Below are 27,219 nucleotides of genomic sequence, written 5' to 3' on the forward strand. Positions count from 1 at the left end.
TATCCCATCCCAGGATGGGGTAGAGGGGGCAGAGGTTATAGAAGACTCATGATAGACATGAACAGGAGACCTTCACTGCTATCAGCCTCCATTGTTTGGGGGTCCTGTACTATATACAGTTACACGTAACCCTCTCTGATGGGAAGTAAGGTCTTCTGACCTCTGTAAAGGAGCCTAGACTAATGTAGCAGGCTGTAGTTGTCACATATACTTTTGAATTCCAACACTCCTCTTACTGAGTGCAACCTCAGGCAGCTTGAGCCTCAGCTTCGTCCTAAAAAACATGCGTGCATGCTCTTGGACTGTGGACAGGCTTCAGTAACAGTGCACTGGGGCTAGAGCCTGGCACCAAAGTAAGTATTCTAGTACACGAGACTCGTTAGCCCTGCAGCCTCCTGGCATGTGCACCTTGGTAAACATGTGGATGGTGCAGGAACGCACTTCAGCAGAAGAAAACAACGGCTTTCTGACAGGTATGTCTCCATTTTAAACCAGCAGGGCAGTATAGGCATAGTCCTTCACAGCTTGCTTTTTCTCCTTCTGTACTGATAAGGCATTTTATGTCAAAAATAAAAAAAATCTGAAACTGGACATGATGGTACATGCCTGTGATCCTGACACTCAGAAGACTGAGGCAGGGGGATTGTAAATTTGAGGCCAGTCTGTCTACATAATGAGTTTGAGGCCAGTTACACCAAGAGATACTGTCTCAAAAATAAAACAAAGATAAAAACATAATGTAGCAGAATGTTAAGTAAAACAGAATGAAAAAATTTACCACCTGTTTAAATTACAGGACAATTTTCAATTTTGTGACTAAACAATTTCAGTATTGTTGGATATTTTTTGCATGCTGCACATGGCACTTGAAACAAATGTAACAAAATAAGCATCTCAAAATACATTGTATATTCTAAGAATAAATATCTTGTTTCCTTTTGTTAGCTTTATGTATGTTATTGGGGTTGAAAGATAGGGTTTATTTCTTACTATGAATCACATTAAAAAGTCTGAAAAGTATCCACTTTGATTTCTTCTTAAATTTTACAGGATAATAAATAACATTTGATTTCTTCTTAAATTTTACAGGATAATAACATTAAAAATACATTTTTAGGTGCTTTCCTGATCTTTTTCTTTTGGTTAATGTGCACCAGTGAGTTCATTTCTGGTACAGGGCGGAGAGTCCCCAAGAAACAAAACCTTTCGGCTGACTGAACTGTCTCCCCACCCCACCAATGCTGCCCTCTGAGGGGTGGAGCAGCAGCCACTTGGAGCCCAGAAACGGCTGAAGTCACCAGCTGGGTCCAGCAAGCCTGGCTCACCTTTCTGGGGTACTTGTACGGTGCTGTCACTGACTTCACATGCTGCTGCAGCTCTTTGGCAAGCTGTTCCTGATTGTGCAGCAGGAACTCTGGGGTCAGGACAATAAATGCCTTCACCACCTGCAGAATGGGAGTGGAGGTTCAGATGCATGCCATCTCGCAGAGCTTGCTAAACAATGTTTATTGAATGGACAAATCCACTGTAGGCTTGAGGTGATGCTTGAGACTAGGGGTTACGTGGAAAAGGAGAGGGCCAGGTTCAAATCCGTGCCCTCCCCATTTCCACTACATGCCTTGGAAAAACACCTGGCCTCTCCTCACCTTAATTTCTCTCTCTGTGAAATGGGTACAATAGGAGCACATTCTTCACAGGGTTTTTTTTTTTTTTTAAGATTCCATGAGAATACAAAGTATGTATGAAACACATGACCTGCATAAATTTGTTATTACTATTATCACCACTATTAATATCAATATGTATTTACTGTGTACACTGTTCTGTATCTTGAACTCAATGGGCAATAATAATTAAAATAATAAAACAGCAATGATTGTTATTAAAATGTTGTGATAATTTATTTTACACTATTAGTTATATCCCCACTTACTTGCACAAGTTCTGGTACACAGAAGTGTTCAATAGATATTGTTGAGCTAATGAATGCATGTTCTGGAGCTTGCATTCGTGAGTGAGTGTGAGTGTGCGTGTGTGTGTGTGTGTGTGTGTGTGTGTGTGTGTGTGTTACTGTAACTTCTCTGCAATGATGGATTGTTATCAGTAACTGTAAGCCAAAATAAACCCTTTCTTCCCTTGGTTGTTTTTTGTCAGGATATTTTATCATAGCAACAAAAAGAAAACTAACTAAAGGACCCACTGAGTTATCTGGGAGGCAAGGAGCTTGCGTTTTAAGTGCACTGCATTGCTTTCTGACCTCAGGCAAGCTACTTAGACTCCCCGCGCCTTTCTTTCCTGTAATGAGAATGTGAGATCAGACCTTGGGGTACTGGGTTTTGATTTACTTAATTTTTTGCCACGTCTCCAGCCTCAGGCTATTGGGTTTCCTGAGGATGAAATGAATTGGCACAGGGCAGCTCTTTGAACATCAACCTTTTTTCAGTCGCTGAGGCCACAGTGCCCCCTGGTGACCACAATGTGTAAGTGCACGAGCACACCAGCGGCTCGATTTCCATCCTAGGTTCCCAGTTTACGCTAAGGCCTTGAAAGTGTCTCTACCCCTGTCCAGGCCCTGCACACGGCAAGGACTTCTGTGTCCTCCTTACCTCTCCTCGATTCAGGTCCGGGCTGCTCACCACGGCCGACTCTGCAACGGCCGGATGCTCCGCCAAGGCGTTCTCCACTTCTGCAGGCCCAATGCGGTACCTAGAGAAACAACTGTTCTGAGAAGACGCCAGGGCTGCAGAGAACCAAGCCTGAAACCTTGTACTTCGAGGGTCACATGGCCACTTGACACCGAGGGTGGAGGTCATAGACAGCCAAAGACTCCAGACTAGTATTTTGGACCGCCAAAATGAAGTATGTAGTATTAAAACTACCGGGCTCAGGTGTTCCTGGGGATGGCTCACTTTGTGCTCCTGGAGAGGGAGGTGGCAGAGTGATAGCTCCTTGAGGAGCTCTGGATGTTTGGCCCAAGCAGCTTCCCTCGGCCCCAGAGCCCTCGAGATCCTCACATCGTGTCCCAGCAAAGGCGGTGTCCTAGTCCCTCATCTCGGTGTGCTGTTTTATCTTTTAGTTCTTTGCTCTTCCTTCCTTTTCTTTCTTCCTTTCCTGGTACTAGGGATTGAACCTAGGCCCCCACACGTGGAAGGGTATCCCCAATCCACCTTTAAAAATTTGAGATAGATAGGATTTTAGTAAGTTAGCCGGGCTGGCCTTGAGATCACTCTGTTGCCCAGGCAGCCTTGGACTTAGGATCCTTTTGCCTCAGCCCTCTGAGTACCTGGAATTATAGGCCTGGGTTACTACACTCTTGGCTCCTCCTCCTAACTATGTAATGTTTTACTCCCATGAACGTCATTTTAATTAAATCTTTTGGGTGCAGGGGTGTGGAGGCATCCAAACACTGAGGTATTAGGATATCCTAGACATGGCTCTGTTCAGAGTCAGGCTGAGGGTCCCATCACTAAGGCATGAAGGAATGTCAGGGAGGCACAGTGCCAGGAAGCATCTGAGGGTGCCGAGAGCCAGCCCAGGGCCAGCCACACCTACCCAGAAGTGTTGATGACGTCATCACTTCTGCCCAAGAACCAGAAGTAGCCATCTTCATCAACAGTTGCTCTGTCCCCGCTGTTGTAAAAGTCCCCACACTCCACCTCAGCTGTCTTCTCCGGGCTATTCTGTAAAGAGAACCAAGTGGTTTTGTTGAAGGGAGTGAACTTAGAGTTGATGAGCTTGGGGTCCTGTCTGGGTTTGAATTCTGCACCTGGCACTGGACAAGTCCACACACTGTGGGCTGCAGCTCCATCCATGAGGCGCCATTCAGCTCGTGTTTAAAAAACAGCATCTTACTTTTGTGGGACTCTCCATCAGAACAGAGTTTCCATTCTCGTGAGAACCCTGGTTTTATTCAGCTCAGCATGTGCAGTGCTGGGACAGCTGAGAAGGATCAGCAGCCACGGTGAGTGAATCCCCTTTGCCAAGTGCTATCTAATCTGATCCTCACATGAGGCAGGTGCTTCATAATGCAAGCTTTCCTATGATAATACAGAACAATGTAAAGTAAGAAGAATAATAAGAATAAGAAACAATACCAAGAAATCCAATATGCCCTTTATCTAGTTTCTTCCAATAGTAATGTCTTGCAAAGCTATTGTTCAATATTCCAGTCAGGATATGGACATTGATCCAGTCTCTGATCTCTCTCAGATTTCCTGCAGTTTACTCGCCATCACCAGGAGACCCTTCACAAGGCTTTTGTAAGTACGCTTACCTCCCCCTGCTCCATCTTTCTCCCTTCACCAGCTCCGATCCCCTGACAACAACTCATCTATAGGGTTTTTTTTCATCGACACATAATAACTGAATATATGTGTGAGCTACAAGGTCATAACTCAACACACATATAATGGATAAAGATCAAATATGGAAAAACAACTAAATTAAAAAATTCACCAGAAGGTTTAAAAGCATATTAAAACAGGCAGAAAGAGCCAGGGAACTGAAAATACAGCAACTGAAAAAAAAATAAGGTAGCAAAGTGAACAGAGCCTAAGGGACTTGTAGGACATATCAAAGCCACCAAAGGCGTGCTTCCAGAGCCTCGGAAGAAGAGGGAGGGGTGGGGTGGTGTTTAATACATAACGGCAGAAAACGCTTCCAAACTCGAGGTAAGTGAAGCAAGCAGTGTCACATGATCTCACGGATATGGATTTTCTGAAACAGGCCAATTCACAAAGTTGGAAAGGGACTGAGAGGTAACCAGATCCTGGGGGTGAGGGGCAGGCTGGGGTACTCCTGTGCTATGAGCACAGAGTTTCTGTTTCAGGTATAGATTTTCTGGAGACAGATGATGTGAGGGTGTCATTCTGTCACAAATTCTTTTAATGCCATTGATGTGCGCCTTTGAAAATGGAGGAGTGAATTTTATAGTCTATTTTACTTCAAAACAAACAAATAAACAACAAACCAGGTCTCAATGGAGGAGTCCTTAACCATGGCCTCCAGGGGGCACTGCTTTATGTAATAGTTACCAAAACAAGTATGTGACTCTTAGCCTTAATTCTCAGAAAGAAAACTCTAACAGGGAGAAAAGAAAAATTAAAGCACACACATATGATATATATTATATGTGTGTGTGTGTGTGTGTGTGTGTGTGTGTGTGTGTGTAGTGTAGGCTTGGGAATCATGGATGTGCACGTATGTGTGATTCTCAAAACTGCCTATTGGAATAACTTAAGATTTATAAAAACACCCAAGGGAATGCCCCTTGAGGCTGTGGTGTGAAGTCATAGCATCAGGTGAAAAATGTTTGGAGAAAACACGTGGAGTCTGAGGTGAGTTTCAGTCTGCTCACCCTTCTATAGTCTGTCTTGGAGCCTAAGAATTTCCTCTTGGGGATCACTTCTAACCAGAACGGCCAGAGTTTATTTGATCAGGAACTTCAGCAGGTTTTCTTATGGCTCAACCCAGCTTTCTGCAGTCCCCAATTTCTCATTTAGGGTATGACACCTAGAAGATGCAGACCCTAGACCTGCTCTGTTCATTAGGACATGCAGCACTTCCAGCTTTTCCTCAGCAAAGGGACAACTGGGCTTATCGGAGGCCCAGTCTCGTGATCCTGGAAGCCATCTTCCTCTTTCCTCATCATTTAGCTCTTAAATTCCAAGTGGGCTAGGACAGAAAGGTCTGTGACAATATACCGAGAGCCTAGTGTGTAGTTTGTATGGTTAGAGCGTCTTTAGGTTGGAGTGAAGAGAAGATGACTTGAAGAAGTCTCAGGGTGCAGAATGACCTCTACAAATCATTGAGGCAGGGTAGGGTGGGATGCCTTTACCTCATATTCCACAAAGAGGCCTAGAGGCCTGGTGGGCTTGATCCTGATGCCAAGGTATCCTTCAGTGTTGGGCGGGAGGATGTTGCCTTTCTCGTCAATGATCTGGAACAAGAAGTCCCCACAATGAGGGACTCGCTTAGCCCTGTGTACCACTGATTGGCTCACCACAAGACACTAACAGGATAAATGGGAACGACTCATGAAGGAACTGGCAGAAAAGAGAATAAAACTGTCAAATTCTTTGAAATTAGTAAATATGGAGCCTGAGACCGGGGGCGCTTTGTTTTGTGGAAATCTAGATATTACAGATGTGTCTTCAAACTGGAAGACAGTGTCACCTGAGGGCATTATTTATTATTCTTCCTCATGCACCACATGCGATGTATCTCTCTGCCAGGTGGGCTGCATCAGTATCCACAGTAATGCACTTCTCACCTGAAGCTTCCACAGGAAATCAGGGGAAAACAGGAGGCAGGAAGCAGGGTGACTAGGGTGGGGGTGTGGCTGGTTCTACTCCCTGCTGTCACACATGGCTCCAACCCCAGATGAGCTATGAAGTACTCTTCATCAGCACCCTAAGATCAGACCTGGATGTCGAAGGGTAATATGGCCTTCCCAATGGAGCCTCTCTTGACCTTCATTTCCCGGAAGACAGCACAGCCTATCCCCTGTTCACAAAAGAAGACCAAGGTTGACCAAAGCAGGGTTACATACATGGCCTCTAATAGAGGCCATTTATTAAGAATAGGATTTAGGCTATTGGTTTTGATATAGGCATTGACTCAACTCTATTCAATGGATACTTGTTATTCCCAGCATGGGCTAGATCTGTACTACATGTAGGGTTGATAGACTCTAGTGATTGAGGGAAAGATAGGAACAAAGGGGGTAAGCCTGAGGCTGTGGCACATCAGGTGGAGTGTGGAATACCTACCAGGGATGTGTCAGTTTGCACAGGAAGTCTGTGAGGACCATACATAGCCACCTAGTTATTGGATAGTGATGGGAATCCTGCTTCGGCAACTTGGGGATAGGTTAAGATGGTTTAGATTTTTATGCCATTCTCTCTGCCAGTATCCCTTGACCTCATCTGTTTTCCCAGTGAATTCTATTTCTCCATGTAATTCTTTGTCATTCTCTCTATTTTGAGTGTTTTACAGTAAGTACTCTGGTCTCCTCCTCTATCAAAAGGGGACAATGGACACGCTTATTTCTTACTGAGCTTGAAAATGTATGGGAGCAACTCCCCTCCCCCTTTTCTTGGTGTTTTGAGATAAGGTCTCTTTATTGTGCCTACATGGGCTTGGAACTCACTATGTAGAGAGTTCTAACTGGCTTTGAACTTGTGATCTTCTGCTTAGCTGCTTAAGCAGCTAAGCAGGCTATGGGCATACACAGTACAAATGACTCTATTGGGGAACTTTTTACACAGTATAAGGTACATACCAAACATTCAGTGAAAGACTACTACTAAGTATTATTATTCAGATCCCAAGAAGAGTCCATAGAACATTCTTTTCCTGGGTATTTTCTCCATACAGTACTTTTGTGCAGTTCAAGTTCACAAGCATTATGACTATTGTTTGTCTGTCTGTTTCCCTCAGTGGATAGCAAGAATCCCCAGAGGAGAGTCTGTCCATTCACTTATGTACAAACACACCTAGCATCTGTTGCAATACACAATGACCATAGTAACTTTGGTGTGAACTATGGGCTTAGCATTGTGGCCAAAACTTAATGTATGATGATTTGTCTCTTATAATAATATCCATTTCAGAAAGCAGAATGTTAACACTCAGTAAGATTGATCCGGAGGCCTATGGTCTTGATGTTTATAATGGACAGGGCTGAGCTCTGGGTGAAGAAGCTCTTCACATCTGCTGTTCTATTGCTCTTACTGTAGGACAGTGAGACCATTGCTGTCACTGTAGGTGAGGGAGACAGGCCATCGCTGTCACTGTAGATGGGAGAGGGAGGCCATCACCTCACTGTAGGGATGGCATGAGTGAATGAAGAATGTGGTGTGCTTGGAGGAAAACAGCACCATCTATGCAAAGGGACTGGAGTCACCAGGGAGGCATGCTGCTCTCACCCACCCTTCTCCTTGTCTCTGTGTAAGCTATGAGCCATTCAACAACAGGTCCAGAGTCATAACAAATTTTCAGATTGGAAGCAAATCAACTCACTGATTTGTTTGTTTTGGTTAAAAACAGCAGACAAGTATGTGAACAATATCTAAAATATTCAACATTTTATGGGGCTAGAAATAGCAGACATTCCTTTATTAGCTCAAGGGGTCCTGGGAAGTGGCTCCACCCCGCCATTAGTCATTAATGGTAAATGTGTTGGAATAACAGACTAACGAAGTCCTTGAGGTTCACAAGGTGCATGATAATGTAAATGCCCTGACTGTCTTCTAGCTCAGTCACAATCTGAGATATCATTAAGTGTGTGTGTGTGTGTGTGTGTGTGTGTGTGTGTGTGTGTGCATATTTGCATATGGCATATACAGAAAGGCTTTGCTTCCTCCTCTACTACCACTACAATCTCATGCATTGTCCTCCTCAACACCCAGACATGAACTTTGAAAGCCAGCTCCCAACCACCTCTTCGTGTAGCTGCTCTAGGATATGAGGGTGGAATTGGCAGGATCGCTGATGGTCTCCGAACTGCAGAAGAGACCATTCTTTCCAACTCTCCCTGCACCCACCATGTGGCTCCCCTGGGCTAACAATCCCAGGCACAGTGTCATGGCATCTTTTAAGTTTTGCCCAACGGCTTCCAGTTCTTTGGCTTCTCAATGAGCTGATGAGCTGTACATTTTTTCCCGGCCAATTTGGGATAGACTATCCTTGAACCCCAAAGCTCTCCATTGACTTTGAGCAGACCTCAGCAGGTACTGGGTCACGAGCCTATCCCAGTGGTGCAGAAGGGGCCTGTTCACCTACCGTTTCTGACTGTCCATAGATCTCATGGATGAGAATGCCTGTCCTTTGCTCCCATTGCTTGTACTCCTCAGGCAGCAGGCTCTCCCCACCGGTGGTGCAGTGCTCCAGGCTGGGGAACCTGAGACTTAGGGGAAGGCAAATATGTCAGGCCTCGGATGCTCTGCTGGGAACATAAGCATCCAGAGCTTAAAGCTTTGTCAGTCAGATCATTCTCCTGTCTGCTTCCTCACTTTTAAATCTACCTTCTGTCGTTTGACTGATGGCCATGGCCAGATGGATGCCACTCCCTTGCTGTAAGTCCCTGTTAACATTTCTGGCAGGGGGTGAGTGGGTGGTGCTGAATATTTTGGGTCAGATCAATGATGTTTTGGTTAAGTTTGGATGCTGATGCAACAAGGAGACAAGAGTACTCAGAAGAGCTCACCCTAGAAAATCTTCCTATGGGTCCAAGAGGGACAACTTTAGACCATAAACAGCGAGAGACGAGACCCCAAGGGACACTAGGGTGTAATAGAACTATACTGCCTTATTGAGGGATGTACTGTGCTAATTGAGGGTCTTTTCAATTTCTATTTCAGGGTTGGTAAGACTTGAGTAGAACATCAAGACAGGTTGGGCCATTTGTAGGAAAATACAGAAAGGTAACAGAAAACAAAATTTGAGAGAGATCAGAAATCCAGAGAGGAGGAATTTCAGGGTAGAGCTTCAGGTGAGTATTTACATTAGGTACCTCATGAGATACAATCTCTCTCTCACTTCCCTCATAGAATGTCCCTAGAGGGACCCCATAAAATAATAATTGGATTCTCTGAAGAAAATGGGAGGGGAATGACTGAGGTTTGATTCAGATGGCTCAGTTTGGAGGCTAGCCGTCTGTTGTGGTTAGGGAGGTAGTGGCTTCAGAGTTTTAGAATATATGTACATGCCTATAGTCAGGAAGATTTCAAATTAGCTGAAGACCAACCCGCAAACACCAGGAAGTGAAAAGTCAAACTCCATTAAGACAACACTACACGTCCATTGGGTTGACGCACACGGACTGATAGAAGCAGATGGTGAAAATGATGTGGAACAATGGGAATCCTTTAGTCTTGACAAAGAGAGCACACTACGATTTAATCCTTTGGAAAATATTGAAGCTGTCTAGCATGAACTAGGTACCTGTGCCCTAGAAAAACATGAGAAAGCCTATTTATCTTCACCTGGGTTGCCGGTACCACAGTTAAGTGCAGCACTGGTCACCAATAGCCCAGGCAAAGGCTAACCACATCTCCATTAATGCAGGATGGTCAAAGAGATGATGATACTTTCGTAAAACAGGACATCATATAGCAATGAAGATGAACTAACCATAAAAGTACACAACATGAATATATTGCAGATACATGATGGAAAAGGAAGCCACATGGCATAGAATTGTATTGCACAAATAAAAGTTGAAAACCATGAAAAGCAGAGCCATTTTCTCAGGAATATTTCCGTAGCTGCTATCAAGGAAAAGAGAGGACTGGGTACCAAGAAAACTGATGGTGGTCACAAGGAGGCACGTAGAAGTCTCTGAAGCATTGACAAAATTCGATTTTTCTGATTCGGGGGAGTGATTACGCGGGTATTTCTAATAGTTCGTTAACCTGTAAATTTTCCTCTTAGGCAATTTTGTATGTTTGTTTTTGTTATGTCACAAACAATAAACCCACACACAAATGAATAAACCCTCAAAAGTGTAAGGTTACAGGGCCAGGCCTCGAACTAACTAATTCGACTGATAATTATTACTAAACACACACACACACACACACACACACACACACACACACACACACCAAGGAAAAACAAACCATGGCACACCAGATACCTAAAATCCTAACCAAAGTTTGCTGCTAGCAGTCAGCCAGTGCTACATACTTGGTGATTTTCTGTTGAAGAATCATTCTGTACACAGCTGGTGCAGCGAGGCATTGAGTGATGGGGTATTTGAACAGTACCTGGGAATGAAGAGATAAGAAATTTTATTTTTGTAGCTAAGATTAAAAACGTCAGCCAATTATTAGCCCTTAGGTTATGCTCTCTCTTCCAGGAAGCCTGCTTATTTTTGTGTTAATTCCTTTAATACATGCGCATTAGGCATGGGTTTCATGCATGACATGTGTCAGGTACTGTGGGGGGCAAATGCAAAAAGAGTGAATTAGTATGTTAGATAGTATAAAGGGTAGATACCAACGGAGGACATAAAAAGGATGTGCATGAGAAGGTGGAAGTTGGTAGATGTCATAAGAGAGATGTGGTGTTCTGTCAAGTACACAGCAGAGGGCAATAGATTGGGTGGGTGGGTGCTCCAAGGAGCTTATGGAGGAGATGGCATTTAGTAGGGCATTATGAAGCGAACACAATGTCTGCAAACACAGAGGTGGGCGTGTTCATGAAACGAGGACAGAAGGATTCACAGGGAAAAAGTCTCAGGAGCTGGACAAACAGTTCTCTCTCTCTCTCCCTCTACACACACACACACACACACACACACACACACACACTCACACACACACACACACGGAGGGAGGGATGGAGGGAGAGGGAGAGGGAGAGGGAGAGGGAGAGGGAGAGAGAGAGAGAGAGAGAGAGAGAGAGAGAGAGAGAGAGAGAGCGAGAGCGAGCTGTTCCATTTAGGGCTGAATAGAAAATTGACAGTATTTTATTCTCTGTACTCTGATGAATTGTGAGTATCTGTATTGATGACCCTACATCCACATATACACTGGCAATACTAATTGGACTGGATGGGTTAAAAAAAAAGAGTACACATGGTTAATAGAGAAATGATGAAGGAATTGGAGGAGAGGTAGTGGGGGATGGATTTAACCAAAATACATTCTATACATGTATGATATTACCAGACAATAAATGAAAGTATATTTCAAAAGCCTTCTTGAAAGGAAGTGAAGGCTGTGACTGGTGACTAACATGCTAATCAGTATCAAAGATGAAGTAAGACGCTAGTTTTGTCCTATTCTAAGGGCTTAATTTTGACACTTTGTTGTAATGAGTAACACCCTCACCTCACCTGCACACCTGCTACTTGGATCTTGCAGAGCAGGACCCAGAGATTTGGGCTTATCCTACCTGCTTCCGTTTCTCAACACGCATATTATGGGTTTCCTACCCACAAAGTCTGATCTATAGATCCAAAGAATAGCTAAGAAAGACGCATTTCATTCCAGCTCACATTGTGATCTTGATACCATGACTTTGATTCAGTGTCCCCACATGGTGAGACGCTCAAGACCAGGAATACTTTAATTACACAGCCTTCTTGGGGTTACTGAGTCTTTCTCAGCTGGGTCCAGCTTTGGGAAACACGCATATCCTCTGAGAGGGTTTTGATTCTGGGAAGTTGGTCTTCTTACCTCTACAATGACTTTGGGGTCGAACTGAGGGAGGTGGTGGATGAAGATTGTAGCCCCTGATGCCCATGGTTCGATCATGGCCCCCACGGTAGCCATAATCCATCCTGGGTCTGACATGCACCACAAGACGTCAGATGTCTTCAGGTTCAACAATTTCCTGCTGACTCCAAAAGACAGTGGCCTCAGCTTCGCCACCATGGGGGTGTGTTGGCAAGGGCCGGGGAGCATTTTCAGCTAAGGAATCACCTCTCTCACTCATTTCATGTGATTTGTGTGGGGGCTCCAGACACCAAAGGTGTCCCACCACTTCATATTTCTGGGACACATGTCACTGAAACTAATTCCCTGCTAATGACCCCTCAGACCTTTGCTAGAAAAGCTGGGGTGGAGTCTTCTGCTGTCTCGCTGGGTCTGAATCAGTCACTGATATAACACTTGGTGATTCTGGAAGCGTCTCGGTGGCAGAAACAGTGGCAGTATGGGACAATGAAAACCTAATCTAACCAGAGCTGTTTGACCGCTCTTGGTCATGAGCCAGTAATCCTCTATTTACTCTTCGGCTTGAAGTGCTCAGTGTGGGCTTTTCATGATTTGCAGTGATTAGTCAAAGGGCACTGACCAGAAGCTGAAGAGGAGGGCCTCTCGCTTGACTGCCTTCTCTTATTCCTGTCCTGGTTAGTAAGTTAGAGAACAGTGCTCAGTCTGTTCTGAACATTACCACTTGGAGAGGAAGCAGCTAAGGGGTGCAGACAATTGGCTTAAGATTATTGAAATGATTCACCAAGGCTTAGCTCCACATATTGTTGTTCAAAGTCAGAGCTTGTCACCTGTTGGAACTCAGTTCCAGGTTCTCCGTTAGTGAGAAATGCCACGTCTGTTTTTCCCATCATAGAGAAGGGAGGGGGCTCTCAGCACAGGTGTCTTTCACCCACTGTCAGAGACACAGTGACTTGTTCCTTGTGTGGCTTACAGAATGTCCTCTTGTGAGAGTTCTCAACAGAATCCAAAGAGGCCTCCTGTGTCACCCTGGGTCTGTGTCAGCTAGCATTCAGGATCCCAGACATTCGTCTCTCACACCCTCAGAGGTTGAAGTGGAGAACAAGATGGAGACACTTCCATTCAGAGTGTCATCTCCTCAACATGCCCATGTGCACACACCCCGTGCCTTAAAGCTGGAAGCCAGCCTTTATTATTTTTTTTTATTAAGAAATTTTCTACTCACCCTACGTACCACCCACAGATCCCACCTCCTCCATCCTCCCACCCCTCAGCCCTCCCTCCTAAGCCACCTCCCATCCCCACATTCTCCAAATCAAGGTCTCCCATGGGGAGTCAGCAGAGGCCAGCACACAGAGCTGAGGCAGGTCCAAGCCCCTCCCTGCCGCACCAAGGGAAGCCAGCCTTTAAATAGGTACTCTTTTCCTACCATGAAGGGACACAGGACCGGAATGCAAGTCCCTGGTTGTGCTTTGCCATTTTGGGGAAACCTGTGGTCCCGCTGGTGAAGAAGATGGCCATAGGATCCTTCATCTTTGACTTAATACAGGTGTGATCTGGGGGTACTGATCTGCAAAGAGAGTTGAGGCAAAAGAAGAAAAATCACAGTGTTGTTTCCCATCTTCTGACGAAGCATCATGAAGCATTGAGTGGGGAACCTGGACATTTCAAGGCTGGAGGACAAGCTGGTGTTCCCACGGGCAGGCGTCAGTCTGACTGTGGGGTGATTGGACAAATGGACTGGCGTGTCTTCAGTTGAAAAATGGGGGAAAAAAAAACCCACATGGACTAAGAAATCACAGAACACTCAGCTAGCCCTGTCTATACCGCAGCCCCTCCTAAGTGAGCGGGAAAGGGAAACTGTTTGAAGCTTCCAGCACCTCTGATTGGTGAGCGAGGGAAGCTGTGTCCCTTCGGCCTGCTTGCTGTTGGGGCATCTTCCCACTGGATACTTCAGAGTCTCCTCCTATTGAAGAGACATGCTGCCTAGGCTTTTGTTTGTTTTCTCCTGAAAATAACCTAAATGCCGAGGAAACACCAGCACCGCCGGCGGCTTTGCTAAGTAGGGCCCAGCATCACACTGACTCTGGGTAATCTGAATGATTTCTCAAACCTTTTCAGAATTTTCAACTGTTTTCAGTGAAGTCTCTGGTTTTGTGAGAGGTCACTTCCCATTACTGTTGAAGCAAATGGCTTTAGAAATGGAGGTGTTGCTCCAAGGAAGCAAGCCTCACATGGTTCCTGCCTGTGCTGTGAATATTGTGGGAAACATCCAAATGCTCACAGGAGGTTTTTTGGCAGGGGGAGGGGTCTTTCTCCAGTCCTGCCTTAAGCAAGGTGTCCCCAAAGGTACCCAGGAGAGGGAGAGTCTTTCCCCTAAAGCTGCTATGCTACTGTCTCACTGCAATTAGAAATCCAGTTTCTTATTCTTGTTTGTTTTTGAGAAATGATCTCACCCTGTAGCCCTGGCTGTCCTGGAACTTGCAATGTAGACGGGTATGACTTTGAACTCACAGAGATCCACCTGCCCCTGCCTCCTGAGTGCTCAGATTAAAGTTGTGCACTATTGCACTCAGGCCTAAGTTGTTTTGGAGTTTCACCTTTCACCTTGAAAATTCATGTTCGTTAAACCTCTTCATATATGTGTTTATACACACCACACACACACACATATGTATGTATGTATAAAGTTTCCTTATCTGCATGGAATATGCAACACACTTGTCTGTGACTATATAATGCTCCTTTGTTTGGCCTCAGGGCTGAGTGTATATTAATGACAAAACATGGAAGTTCAACTTCCTGATTTTACAAGGCACCAAGGGCCAAGGAAGCCAAGGGAAGGGAAGGGAAGGGAAGGAAGAAGCCCAGGGTTTCACAGCAGTGGGGTGGCATGGCTAGGAAGAGAGCTGCTAGCATAGAGTCTCGTGGGCCTCCTGTACTAGTCACTGATCTCCCAGTGCTTTGGTGTACATGGTCTCCTCCCCAGTCTATATTCAGAAACCACATTTATCAGACCAGAAACTCACTTAATCAGTGACTGGAAGTTGAACCACCCTTCATGGCTATGATCAGACACCACCAGCTTGGTTTTCAGGGCAGGACACTCAGAAGCCACGGAGTCCACCTCTGGGACGAGGCTCCCTGTGGTCACAATGGCTTTGGCTTGAGACATTTGTAGTCGGTAGAGGATGTCCTTTGCCTTCAGCTGGGTAGTCCCAGGCATGAAGACAATCCCTGGGGGTGAGAAAGGATGATTTGATTTCACATCAATGGGCTTAGGCCTGGCTCATCTGCTGAGAATTCCCACAATACTGTGAAAAGTATAATCCATAGACCACCATCTTCTACCCCACAGGGAATACAGAATCTCACATTTTGCACCAAATCTGCTTAGTCATAATCTGAATCTTAATAAGATCTCCAACTTATTCCTGTGAACATAAACATTGTAGGCTCTTCCTTAGTTCTTTCTAGAAGAATCCAAACAGAGGTAGATGGACCCTGATTTGCACACACTTAGGCCAGATCAGGTAATAGTGCCTGTGAGGACAGCGTTGTTGATGCTTAGGACTGGCTACATCTCAACACTCCCTGCCCCAATTCCTCTTCCTCCCCTGTTAGTCCCTTGAAGTTATCTTGAATGTCCTTTGTTTCTTTTACCTCAGATTTAGCCACATTGTCCTATGAACGTTCCTGTGTTCTCTTTATCATTGCCAACACAGCCACCACCAGTGAGTTCAAGCCTGGCTGATCTACTGGAGTCACAGCCTAACTAGAAACCCTTCTGCATCTCCCTACCACCTCAAGTCCACAAAGCACAGTCCATTTCCCTCCTCATTTCTTCTCTGCATGAACACCTGTGCCCTCTGTTTCTAGGGAGATACCCTACTCACTATTCTGACATTGAAGGCCACTCTTTATCTGCCACTCTTGCTCTTTATTTTTCTCTTTCAAAATGGCTGTGTGTAATGCATGTGTGTGCATGCATGTGTGTATGCACATGTGTATGTGTGCATGCACACACTAGTCCTGACTAGCAGTCTTTGCATGTGGGGAACCCATTATTGGACCACCTTACTTTATGTCTAACCTTCTTCAATTCTCACCTCAGAGGACTCAGTTATAGTCTTGGGCTTCCTACTAGCCATTTCTTAGTTCTATAGATGCATGGTTTTTACTTTCTATATTGTCTCTGCTATTAGTTCTTGATTCCATATTACATTCTGTTAGACAATGAAAGGGAAAAAAGAAGAGAGGAAGGGACCAAAGAAAGAAGGGAGAAAGGGAGAGAGAGAGAGAGAGAGAGAGAGGAGAGAGAGAGAGAGAGAGAGAAGAAAAGAATGTTATAGGAATATGCATGATGAGATGTGAAAGGTGGATTGCAAGAAGAGAATCCATGTGTGCTGCCACAGTTTGCGTATGAAGGATCCCCAAAAGGCTCATACGTTGAAGGCTTGATCCCCAGCTGGTAGATTCAGTGTTAAAAGGTGTTTGGATGACAAGGGTTGTGAGCAAAAAAATGATTAATCTACAGATGGACTCATAATAGAATGAACTATTGGGAGGTGGTGGGAAGTGAGTCTTTGTTGAAGTAGGTCATTGAAGGTTATCTTGTTCCTGGTCTCTTCCAGACTCTTGTGTTTTGTTTCCTGGTTCCATGAGGTAGGATACTATGTTCCAGCACATGAGCCCATAATGATCTGCCTCACCTCAGGCAGCAATGGAACCAGGCAGCCATGGGCTGAAATCAGGAGACAAGACAAACATTTCTACTCCTAACTTGATATTTCCTCAACTATTGGTCACAGCAATGTGAGTCTGAAATACAAAGTTCCACATGGATTGCAAATTATACATAAATATGTATAAGTAATTTTAAAAGGAAGGGAAATCTCTGCATGAGATTTTTAATTAATAGCATGTAGATGTCATGATACAAATAAAAATCCTCCCCATAAGCCTACCATAGTAGTTTGTATTCAAGACAGTTAAGAGCTATTGACGCAGAGACAAACCATGTAAAAGCCTTATTGGGAAAAAGGATTCACAAGTTCATGCAGGAGGAATCAAGTGAATAGTGCCTGGCTTGAGGGATGAAATATTCATCATGGATGCTGGGAGAAGCCCACTTCCCACACACTCTGACGTGGCATACTGAGGGAGACATAGCCTTGTTTTATAGGATTGCAGGCAAACACAGTGGAGCTGAAGAGAACTGCAAAGAAAGAGCCTTAAGTCCAGACATCGAGCTGAATTCCGCCAAACAGCTGGCTTGGATGCTTCAAAAATGTTGCTGTTCAGAAAAGTCTGAAATGCTGTAGATTAAAGGAGTTGGAGGAGATCTGAGAACCACATACAATGCATGATTCTTGACTGGATTTAAAGAGAAATTGGCTCAAAAGGATATTATTTGGCCAATAGAAGAATGTTTGTTACTAATGTGTAGCAGGAATCTTAAAGAGTCTTATTAATAAAATCGAACCTGTGGCCAGTTATTGGGATGAATGCTGGAAGGTCAGAGAGACAGAACAGGTCACAGCTAACCTCACCTGGCCAACTTCTCAGCTGATCCTGTTTCCTCAGACTGGAAGCCTCTGTGTCCTCATATCCGAGTGGCTCTCAGCTGAACTGTGCTGCTCAAAACCTAAAAGCTTAACCAGCCAAATGCTTCTAGTTTCTGGTCCTCATGCCTTATATACCTTTCTGCTTTCTACCACCACTCCCTGGGATTAAAGGCTCGCTTTCTGGGATTAAAGGCGTGAGTCACTGTGCTTGGCTGTATCCTTGAACACATGGATTTCTGCCTCTGGAATGCTAGGATTAAAGGCGTGTGCTACCACTGCCTATCCTAAGTATCTAGCGGTTGTTCTGTTCTCTGACCCCAGATAAGTTTATTAGGGTACACAATATTTTGGGGAACACAATACCACCACATTAATGTGCATGGGTAACTGTAGTGCCCCAATCTTAGTCTTTGGGTCATAACTCCACTGTGAGTTTGGGAAGGAAACATCTTGGGTTTTAGCAGATTTTTTAGGTGAGTGCAACCTGGTGCTTGTAGGTCTCACAATATCCACAACAGATTTCTTGAAAGAGGAAGGGAGGGATACATGATATTATGTTTAGAGCATATTAATGCTGGTGTGTTAGGGAAAGGGGAAGAAAGTGTGTGAGTGTATGTGAGTGGGAGAGAGAGATAGACTTGAAGAATAAGGAAGGTATAGAGAAGAGGAAATATTTTGTCACCCTCTATGGTTTTAGTGTAGAAGCTTCGTCAGTACCAGGCTAGGTGCACGGCATCTACCATCCCGACACCCGGGTCCAGTGGGTCCCACGTGAACCACTGACCTGTTCGAAAGCAGCCCACTGTCACTAGCCACCACTCGGGCACTCGAGGCAGAATCAAGGCCAGGCGATCTCCCTGCTTCAGGCCACAGGTCTGCTCAAAGACGTTGGCAGTACGACAGGTCAAGTCCCTCAGCTCTCGGAAGCTCCACTTGATCTCATCTCCTTGGCTATTCACCCACCACAGGGCCGGGCCTGGGCCTCTCTTGCCCTCCTAGTTAAGATTATACAGCAAGTGTCACATCACTTCCTGCTTCCAAGGAAAAGGACAATCCACTTCCATAGTCACATTCCAGTGTGAGCCTAGCACAGTGAGATCCCATCTTAAGACATTAACAGACTCCAGAGAAGTAGGAAACTAGATTGGGGACTACCCTGAAGTCACATGTGACTATGAATACCCTTCAAGCTTCCCACTGAAGACAAACAAATCCTTTTCTCCAATAATCTGTCGTAGGTTTATATAGACCAATGGTTCTCAACCTGTGGGTCGCAACCATTGAAAAAACATATTTCTGATGGTCTTAGGAACTGAGACATGGCTCAGCAGGAAAATTACAGTTATGAAGTAGCAACAAAAATAAATTTATGGTTGGGGGTTCCTAAAACCATTGGAAATATGTGTTTTCTAGTGGTTGCTACCCACAGGTTGAAGACTGCTGATATAGACAGTGAGTTCCTCTCTTCACCTCAGTTTTCTCCTCTATAAAATGGGGACAACAATATTGCCTAAACAACTTTAGATAAATAAACCACATTAACAGTGTTTGGCACAAAATAGTTGCTCAATAAAATATTATCATAACAAAAGAAAAGAGGCTAAAGTAGTTGCTAAATGGTTGGATAACATTTTAAAATTAAGGTAATACTAGAGGTTAGGGTATAAAGATAGAAGAGCAGGAGGCTGCATGTCCTTGTTTCCCCACAGAAACACCAACTAAACAATAACAAATTGACCAAAGTAGTTTTGTGAGAACTCTAGAAACTAGTGAAGAGTCTGCAACAGTTTAGCAGCTGCCTACAGTTAAAGCCACACTCAGAAGGTAGGGCATTCTGTAGTATTCTTTCTTGACCTTGCTCCTGAGCTTTTGGCATGGTGCAGCACAGTCGAGGGGAAGCCATCTAATTCTGGCTCAGTGAAAAGACTGGAACTTGTTTGCAATGTCTTGGCCTCTTCAGGAGCCACTGGGTAAACTACATTCTCTCCCGCCTGATGTGAATGCCTCAGGGGAACAGCACCAGGGTTTGATTCTTAGGTTGGGTATCTCTGTACCAGCAGCAGGGTCTATGGTGTGTAAAGACTTGTGGGCATCAAGAGCTAAGAGATGACGGAGGAAGGAAGTCAGCAGAACTGCCAAGGCCCTGAGAAGAAGCCTGCGTGAATTCCCAAAAGGAAGTGGGGTTAGTAACATTGGCCATGTAAATGTAAAAATAGGTACAGTGGAGAAGACACACAAATAGGACCAGGGAAGATAAATGTCATAAAGGCTTGAGATGACATTAAACTCCAACCTGACCACATTAGTGACAATCTTCCCTTACATAAGCTAGTGCGCATGACTGCAAAATAAACGGCCTTTCCCCCCACGTGTAACTCTCAACCAATGACCACAAGGCATACAAAAGTACAGAGAGATACTGTCTATTCAAAGAGACAGAACAGAGTCCAGAAACAGAAGCCCAAACTGTATGGACTTCAGCTATTAGACAAAGATATTTTCTAATATCTGTGTTAAATTTGCTCAAACAGCTAAAGAAAAACCCAAAGATGAAAAGGAGAACAAAAACACTCCAAAATGAAACAAACTACACTATCAATAGAGAGGTAACCTTCTAAAGGAGAGATAAGTTGAGTCTAGGACCAAAAACAGTCATTGAATGGGCATGTGCTAGGGGATGATCCATCAGGAGATCCAAACAGGTAGAAGAAAGACTAGATGAAGATGAATACAAGTCATTTGAAATTGTTGAGCGTAAGGAGCACAGCTGAAGAAAACTGCATTTTCCAGACCCATATCCATGTTCCTGGAGTCTCAGCAGAAGACAGCCGTTCAGCTTATCTGCAGAAACAACGGCCCCACACTGCAGGGTGTGAGGAAAGACCTGCATCATCTAATACAAACAGCTCAACAACTTCAGGACAAGCCCAGAGACCCATGTGAATTGTAATTGAAACGCAAAGGCCAGAAGCACAGGAGTGCCCAAAAGAAAAGCAACACACTGTGTCCAAGAAACCCTCAAGGAGACTGTCAGTCAAGTTCTCGGTAGAGGTTTATGCAAGGTGGGAGGAGATGAGATCATGTATTTGAAGACCCGAGAGAGAAAAAGCAACAGCAACAACCAATTACTTCACATATTTTTTCCAAATGTGAGGGAGAAATTAAGATCTTCATAGACAATTCAAACTGGAAAAAAATTCATCACCATCAGACTTCAAGAAATTACCTTGAAATGCAAGGAACTGGAAATTAACAAACATGAAAACACAATGTTTTCTTGCAGACATGGTGACATGTATGAGTATGATACCATTATTGTTAGCCGTTGGCTTGTAACTTCACCGTTATTTAAAATAACTTAACGTAACTATTTAGTCGTCTCTGTGTGTGTGTGTGTGTGTGTGTGTGTGTGTGTGTGTGTGCCTGTGCGTGTTTAGGTATGCATGCCACAGCATGCATGTGGACGCCAGAGGACAACTTTCGGAGCTGATGCTCTCCTACCCCGTGAACCCTGAGGTTAGAACTCAGGTTGCCATGTCTGGCAGCAGCAAGTGCCCTTACCTGCTGAGCCATCGCACTGGCCTCTTCAGTTATATTTAAAAGACAACGATAAGGCTATGGTAAAGTACACTGTAAGAAGGCGAACTTTGTGACACTGGGATCATAAGGTTGGGGTTGAATAGGATAGGGCTGTGGGGGAGTAGGGTTTCTTCCTTATGTGATTGAGGCTGAGCTGTTGAAAGTTAAAAAGAGACTCTTCATGCTACAGAATATTACATGCAGTCTTCATGGTAAGCACAAGAAAATAGTTATAGAATACACACAAAAGGGAATGAAAAGGAAATCACACATGTTGCCATAGAAACTCAACATAAAGTAACAAAGGACGGCTTGAAGAAAGAAACAGAGAACGGCAGGACAAACGGAGCATTGTTTGTCCCATTTGTGGTCTTATCCGCATGTTGGGTACTCCTGAAGTTGAGTGAAGTGTGTAAGAGACAGAATGGAAACAAGTTGGTGTGAATGTGATCTCTTACGGATATATTTGGGGACTGTTTCAGGATTCAACAGAAACTATATACACAAGGTGCCTGAGGACTCGATAGTAACATGTTTTAATTTCCAAGAACAACCAGGCTTACACATTGATATTTTAAGTACCTTAGTGAGCAACTGATTCTACTGTAAGCTGTCTAGTTTACAGCTCATTTTTGTTTCTTGTTTTCTAATGAATTATTTGCCAAGATCCCAGGCTACTTCACATGAGTCCATTATATTTCCATCGTATGTCTTACAAATTAAATGTGTTGGAAAGTCAGTGAAGTAAACAGCAGCAGTTCGGGCAGTGCTGTTGAGTGATCCAGGGATCAGTTTCCAAGCGATGCTTGCTAGTGAATCACGAGAGGTAGAACAGAAAGTGGAGGCTATCACAGGAGCACCAACAAGGAAGGACCCAAAGTTAACCCATCCCACAAGTGTTTACTGAGGGACTACGATGGGTGAGGCACCAAATGTCACTACAGGCTAACTGAACGGGTCTGACTTACTAATCATGAGTGAGGCAGTTAGAAACGTTGAGGCAGATAGATCAAAGATATTGGAAATGAATATAAATGAGATGGGGTGCTTGTAAATGGGGCTGGGGGTGTTGGAGATACAGATGAAATGGTAATGGCTGACTATGATGTTATGAAATCCAGTCATCCTGGTCTTCCCTACAGGAAGATTTACTTGTTTGTTAATCCCATAAGCTGGTGTATGAACTTACTAACCAGAACTTATGGAGGAAACATGGAACAAGCCAATGCCATTGTCCCCTCATCACCACTTCTTTCCCAACCCATCTCATGCTCTCCATATTCTCAACTAGACTTATTGTCTCGGCAATAAAGACGCCCATTTATTTCCGAAGCAGAGGTGCTCTGACCTCTCAGAGAGCAAGACTAGGCTAAAGGTTGGGTTGTGGAGGCAGTCAGGCTGGATCCAAATTCTGCTTCCCTGTTTGTTAGATAGGTAGGAGGTTTCAGCAGGTCACTTGAACTCTCGGGTCCCCAGTTTCCTCATCTGGAAAATGGGAACAGCAGAAGATCAAATGTAAAGTGACTGATGTGGAACAGAAGCGTGTTCTCCATGACAGAGGGCTGTATTTTCCTTGGCACTGCCATGAAAGTTCTGAGAAAAGACGGCAGAGGAGGCATGTTGCTCTTGAACGGTAACCTATGAGTGCATGCTCCTAGGGAACATAACATCTACAGCTACTCCCCAACTTCATCTCAGCTGAGTTGTCTCCGTACAAAGATGGCTGCTGCATCTCTGTCAGGACTTGTCAACTAGGCCCGAGTGGCTCAAAGCATCACATCTGTCTACCGCAACTCCCAGTACCACTCCTACGTGCCTGTCCATCTGTGTCTTGGGAAAAGACAGGCCAAGGGGGACTTTCTGTAGAGATACGGGATGCCTCTGCAGGCTACAGAGACTGCCTCTAACCCTACAGCCACTCTCAAGAAGGTAGCTGACATGAAGGATCGCAAGGAGACTTGTCACTGTCACAGGATGACAGGTGACATGATTTAGATAAATGTGGTAGATGCTCCTGTGCACATTCTGAAAGCCTGTGCCCTCTCTAGGCATGGTGGCTTCCAGACCAGCCTGAGGTGTGAGGAGCTGAACAGTTCGACTTTCTCACTAACTGAGGGTGAGCACTCAAACCTCCATAAATCTGCCAATTTGAGCTTTGTGCTAGATCATGGTTATGGAAGAATAAACATCCATCAAATAATTTTACCCATTGTAAAAGTGAGTTTTAAGAATAAATTTACCACAATTTCACAGAAAAACAAACAAACAAACCCACGGAAGTCAGAGAAGTGAGAAAATACCCAGACTAGGTATCAAGCCCTCCGATGTAAGCCTTTCCCACTACATGGCTACCTTAAAGAAGCCATGGGCTCTTCTGTATCTCTGGAGAATCCATGCATCCCTCTTTACCCAGTTAGTGCAAGATAAAGCCACCAGGCTACTCCTATTCCTACACTCCATCACCATGACCTCTTACCTCCTCCATCTGAGCCCAGTAGTCCAGCACGTCTCTTGCAAAGTTAAATTCCTCAGGCGAATCATAGTCATTCCATCTTTGAGTTCCAGCTCCTGATGTAGATACGCTGTGCTGCCGAGAAGAGCTTGGGGAGGAGCTATGGAAGAATTTGAAGATGCCACATGGGATCTGAAACTTCTTCAGCCACTGCATATTGAGATGGTCCTCTGGTATGAAACACAGAACATTCAAGTCACTGCCTGCCTTGCGAAGAGATGGGTTACATGCCAATCACCCTGCAGGAGCCTTCTCCACATAGCGTTGATGTGTGGTCCTGATCCATTGCTAGAATTACCTCTTGCTTGAGATGGGGATTGCTCTACCCAACTGAGGGACCACAAGGTGCAAAATGCCAGTGAATGACTGTAACTGCTACATTTGCTTGGGACACAGCGAGAGTCCTGTCCCGTTGCCCTTCTGATATTATGAGCTTCCCCTGGGTTTTGTGGGCTTCTATATGGATTCCTACAGCCATACACCCATCCTCAGAGCAGACAGTGCTCGTGTCTCAGCTTCTTACTGCTGATGCTGTACAGCTCCAAGATCCTCCCTAGGACAAAGTCCTGGGCAGCAGTTCCCAGCCCATCACAGTCAATAAGAGAATGGAGCTCCACTGACAATTCCGTGAGATCATGAGTTCAAGGACAGCCTAGATGATAAAACCAGTCTTAGGATAGCCTGGGCTACACAGCAAGATTTCCTCTCCAAACTGAAAACAAAACAAAACAAACCTGAACCCTGTATTTGCAAGATCACATAATTGGAGGTTGAGATGAGATGTTAAAGACTGGATGGAATAGTCTTAACTGAAGACAACAAAATGTTGTTGGCTTCTTGGGTACCGCAGCATCCTTTAGTTCCACTTCGGAAGTGAGTGTGCCTCAGGGGCAGATGCTGGGTGCGGGCTCCCAGTGGCTAATCTTTTCTCCAGTGGCTAATCTTTTCTTCAGCGGCTATATTTCCACCTAGATGTCTGCATGATCTCAGGGTCTTCCTTAAATAGCCTTTACCCCGCCCCGCCAGGCAGGGCAAACAGCCATTTAATGTGTAGTTAAAAGGGCTAGGCACACAGCTCAGGGATAGAACACCTGTCTGTGTATGTGGCCATGGGTCCAGTCTCTAGCACTGCAAAAGAAATAGTCAAATAAACAAATAGTGGCTACCGACTTAAACAAAAGGGTGAGCTTGAATGAGGAAATACAGAACACTTTATCATGGGCTGATTCTGTGCCCCCTCCTGAAGTATATGTGGGAGTACTGACCCCAATACTTCTCAATGTGACTGTAATTGGAGGTAGGTACTTTCAAAAAGTAATTGAGTTAAATATGAGGTCATTGGAATACATTATGGTTGGCCTACTTTTTAAAAAAGGAAGCAGGCATTGGTAGTGCACACCTTTAATACCAGGACTTGGGAGGCAGACATAGTTAGATCTTTCTGTGAGTTTGAGGCCGGCTGGGGATACACAGGGAGGCAGTGTTTAAAAAAAAAAAATGAAAAGGAAGATTAGCATTCTGACACAAGGTGTAGGCAAATGTTATGTGAACATGAAAACAGTCATCTACAAGCCAAGAAAAGAGGCCTCAAGTATTGATCTTAGACTTCCAATATTCAGAACTTTGAGAAAACACATTTCTGTCAAGTCACTTGGTCTGTGATAATTTTCCATGGCAACCTTCTTGTTCAAACAGAGAAGAAATAATGCTCTCCTACAGTTTGCACTTCTGATTTCATGTTTGTCTGGGAGCTGGTAAACATGGGAGTAGCTGGATGAGGACATCTCTGGGTGGCTGAGAGGCTAGCCTTTAGCAATCGGACAGCACAAGTTCAAATTCCAGCACCTCCATTCACCATCTCTGTAACCTGGAGCAATTTACTTAACCTCCCTCTCAAACACAGATGGACCAACAGTGCCTATTGACTGAAACAATGCGGTGACATTCTGCAAGGCCCAGCACAGATGAGTAAGTACTCTAGAAGCAGGAGCTCTTGATGGCTAATTCTTTCTCCAGGGGAATGGAGTAATTAAGCCTGACCCAAAGAAATAGCATCTTAACCTCTGCAACAGGGTTAGAAGGAAGAAGTGGGGATTGGTGCATGGAATAGATGGTGCAGGGCAACTTTTGCACTGAAATACCCAGATACAATATGCACCACGGTGCATGATACAGCTTTGAGCATCACCTGTATCTATGTATTTCTGTCTGTCCTCCTGAGGCACACAGATCTCTCTCTAATAGCCTTGTCTATTTCTGGAACTGTGTATCAATATCTAAAAATTGCACCTCTATATATCACTATCTATGGCTCTATATCTACATAGCAGTAACTACATTAACACTATTTTATACAGAGATGAGTTTTCTATCTATTCAGCATAGTGTTTGTTGATGGACACTAAGTTTTCAGCATAATGTTGGATTCTTCCCTCGTTACATTGCCAAAAGCTGGAAAACGGAAGCTGGAAAGAGAAAAATCTTTTTGTGTCTATAGAATGTCTGAATCATAGAATAAGTTCTCTCTTGTTTATGAGACTCTTATTATCAGGGTTCCCATATGGTTTTAGATCCTGTCAACTGGAGGAAGGTCAGCCCTCTTAGAGGTTACACTCTGAAGACACTATGAAATGATTTTAAAGTCTAATGCTTTGAAATTTTTAAAGTATATTCTGGAGGCAATTTGGCCATGTGGATTTGAGAGGGGCTGGGGCCAGGATTCTAGGCTTGTGGATGCAGTACCGTGAGAAGTCCCTGGTATCAAATGTGTTCAATAAACCTTTGGACACAATATGTTACTTAACCGATCGACACGTTTGATGTGTTATAGGAAACTCGGTCACAGAGCCAGTATTTGACTTTTGGCTGTGACTTTACCACCTACTAGTTCTGTGGTTTTGGTCTCTTTCATTTAAGGAACATAGGTGATACCTACCACACTGATTTCCATGATTATTAGTGACATAAACACTTTGCCAGCATTGAGCCTGGGATGTACTAAGAATTTAAAAATGTTGAGGCTGATGTACCTTTTAACTACCAACAATTCTGAATCTCTCTCTGTCTCTCTCTGTCTCTCTGTCTCTGTCTCTTTGTGTGTGTGCGCGCGTGTGTGTGTGTGTGTGTGTGTGTGTGTGTGCGAGCATGTGCATGTTTACATGCACACACATGTGGAGGTCAGAGGGCAATGTCAAGTACTTTCCTTGATACCTCTCCATTTTAGGTGTTGAGACAAGGTCTCTTACTGAACCTGATTTAGCTAGACTGGTTGGTTGGCAAGCGCCAGGGGTCCTTTTGTCTCTGGTTCTCAGTGCTGGGATTATAGGGATGACAGTTTGCTTTCTATTGCTGTGATAAACAACATGACCCAAAGCAGCTT

At 44.4% G+C, this 27,219-nt stretch overlaps 1 protein-coding gene across 1 annotated transcript in view; it reads right to left on the reverse strand.

The window, feature by feature from the left end:
* Acsm1 (acyl-CoA synthetase medium chain family member 1) overlaps positions 1-23,996 on the reverse strand; it is a 30,769-nt gene extending 6,773 nt beyond the window's left edge. Inside the window, exons 1-12 of the mRNA XM_059251368.1 lie at positions 23,805-23,996; positions 18,534-18,744; positions 15,212-15,419; positions 13,630-13,752; positions 12,186-12,366; positions 10,690-10,769; positions 8,785-8,908; positions 6,424-6,504; positions 5,837-5,938; positions 3,553-3,680; positions 2,607-2,706; positions 1,326-1,445 (exon numbers count right to left, since the gene is read on the reverse strand). Coding sequence (XP_059107351.1) covers positions 1,326-1,445; positions 2,607-2,706; positions 3,553-3,680; positions 5,837-5,938; positions 6,424-6,504; positions 8,785-8,908; positions 10,690-10,769; positions 12,186-12,366; positions 13,630-13,752; positions 15,212-15,419; positions 18,534-18,744; positions 23,805-23,996 — 1,650 coding nt within the window. The remainder of the gene's footprint in view (positions 1-1,325; positions 1,446-2,606; positions 2,707-3,552; positions 3,681-5,836; positions 5,939-6,423; positions 6,505-8,784; positions 8,909-10,689; positions 10,770-12,185; positions 12,367-13,629; positions 13,753-15,211; positions 15,420-18,533; positions 18,745-23,804) is intronic.
* Positions 23,997-27,219: the final 3,223 nt, after the last annotated feature.

Source organism: Peromyscus eremicus, chromosome 1, assembly GCF_949786415.1.
Source record: "Peromyscus eremicus chromosome 1, PerEre_H2_v1, whole genome shotgun sequence".
NCBI lineage: Eukaryota > Metazoa > Chordata > Mammalia > Rodentia > Cricetidae > Peromyscus > Peromyscus eremicus.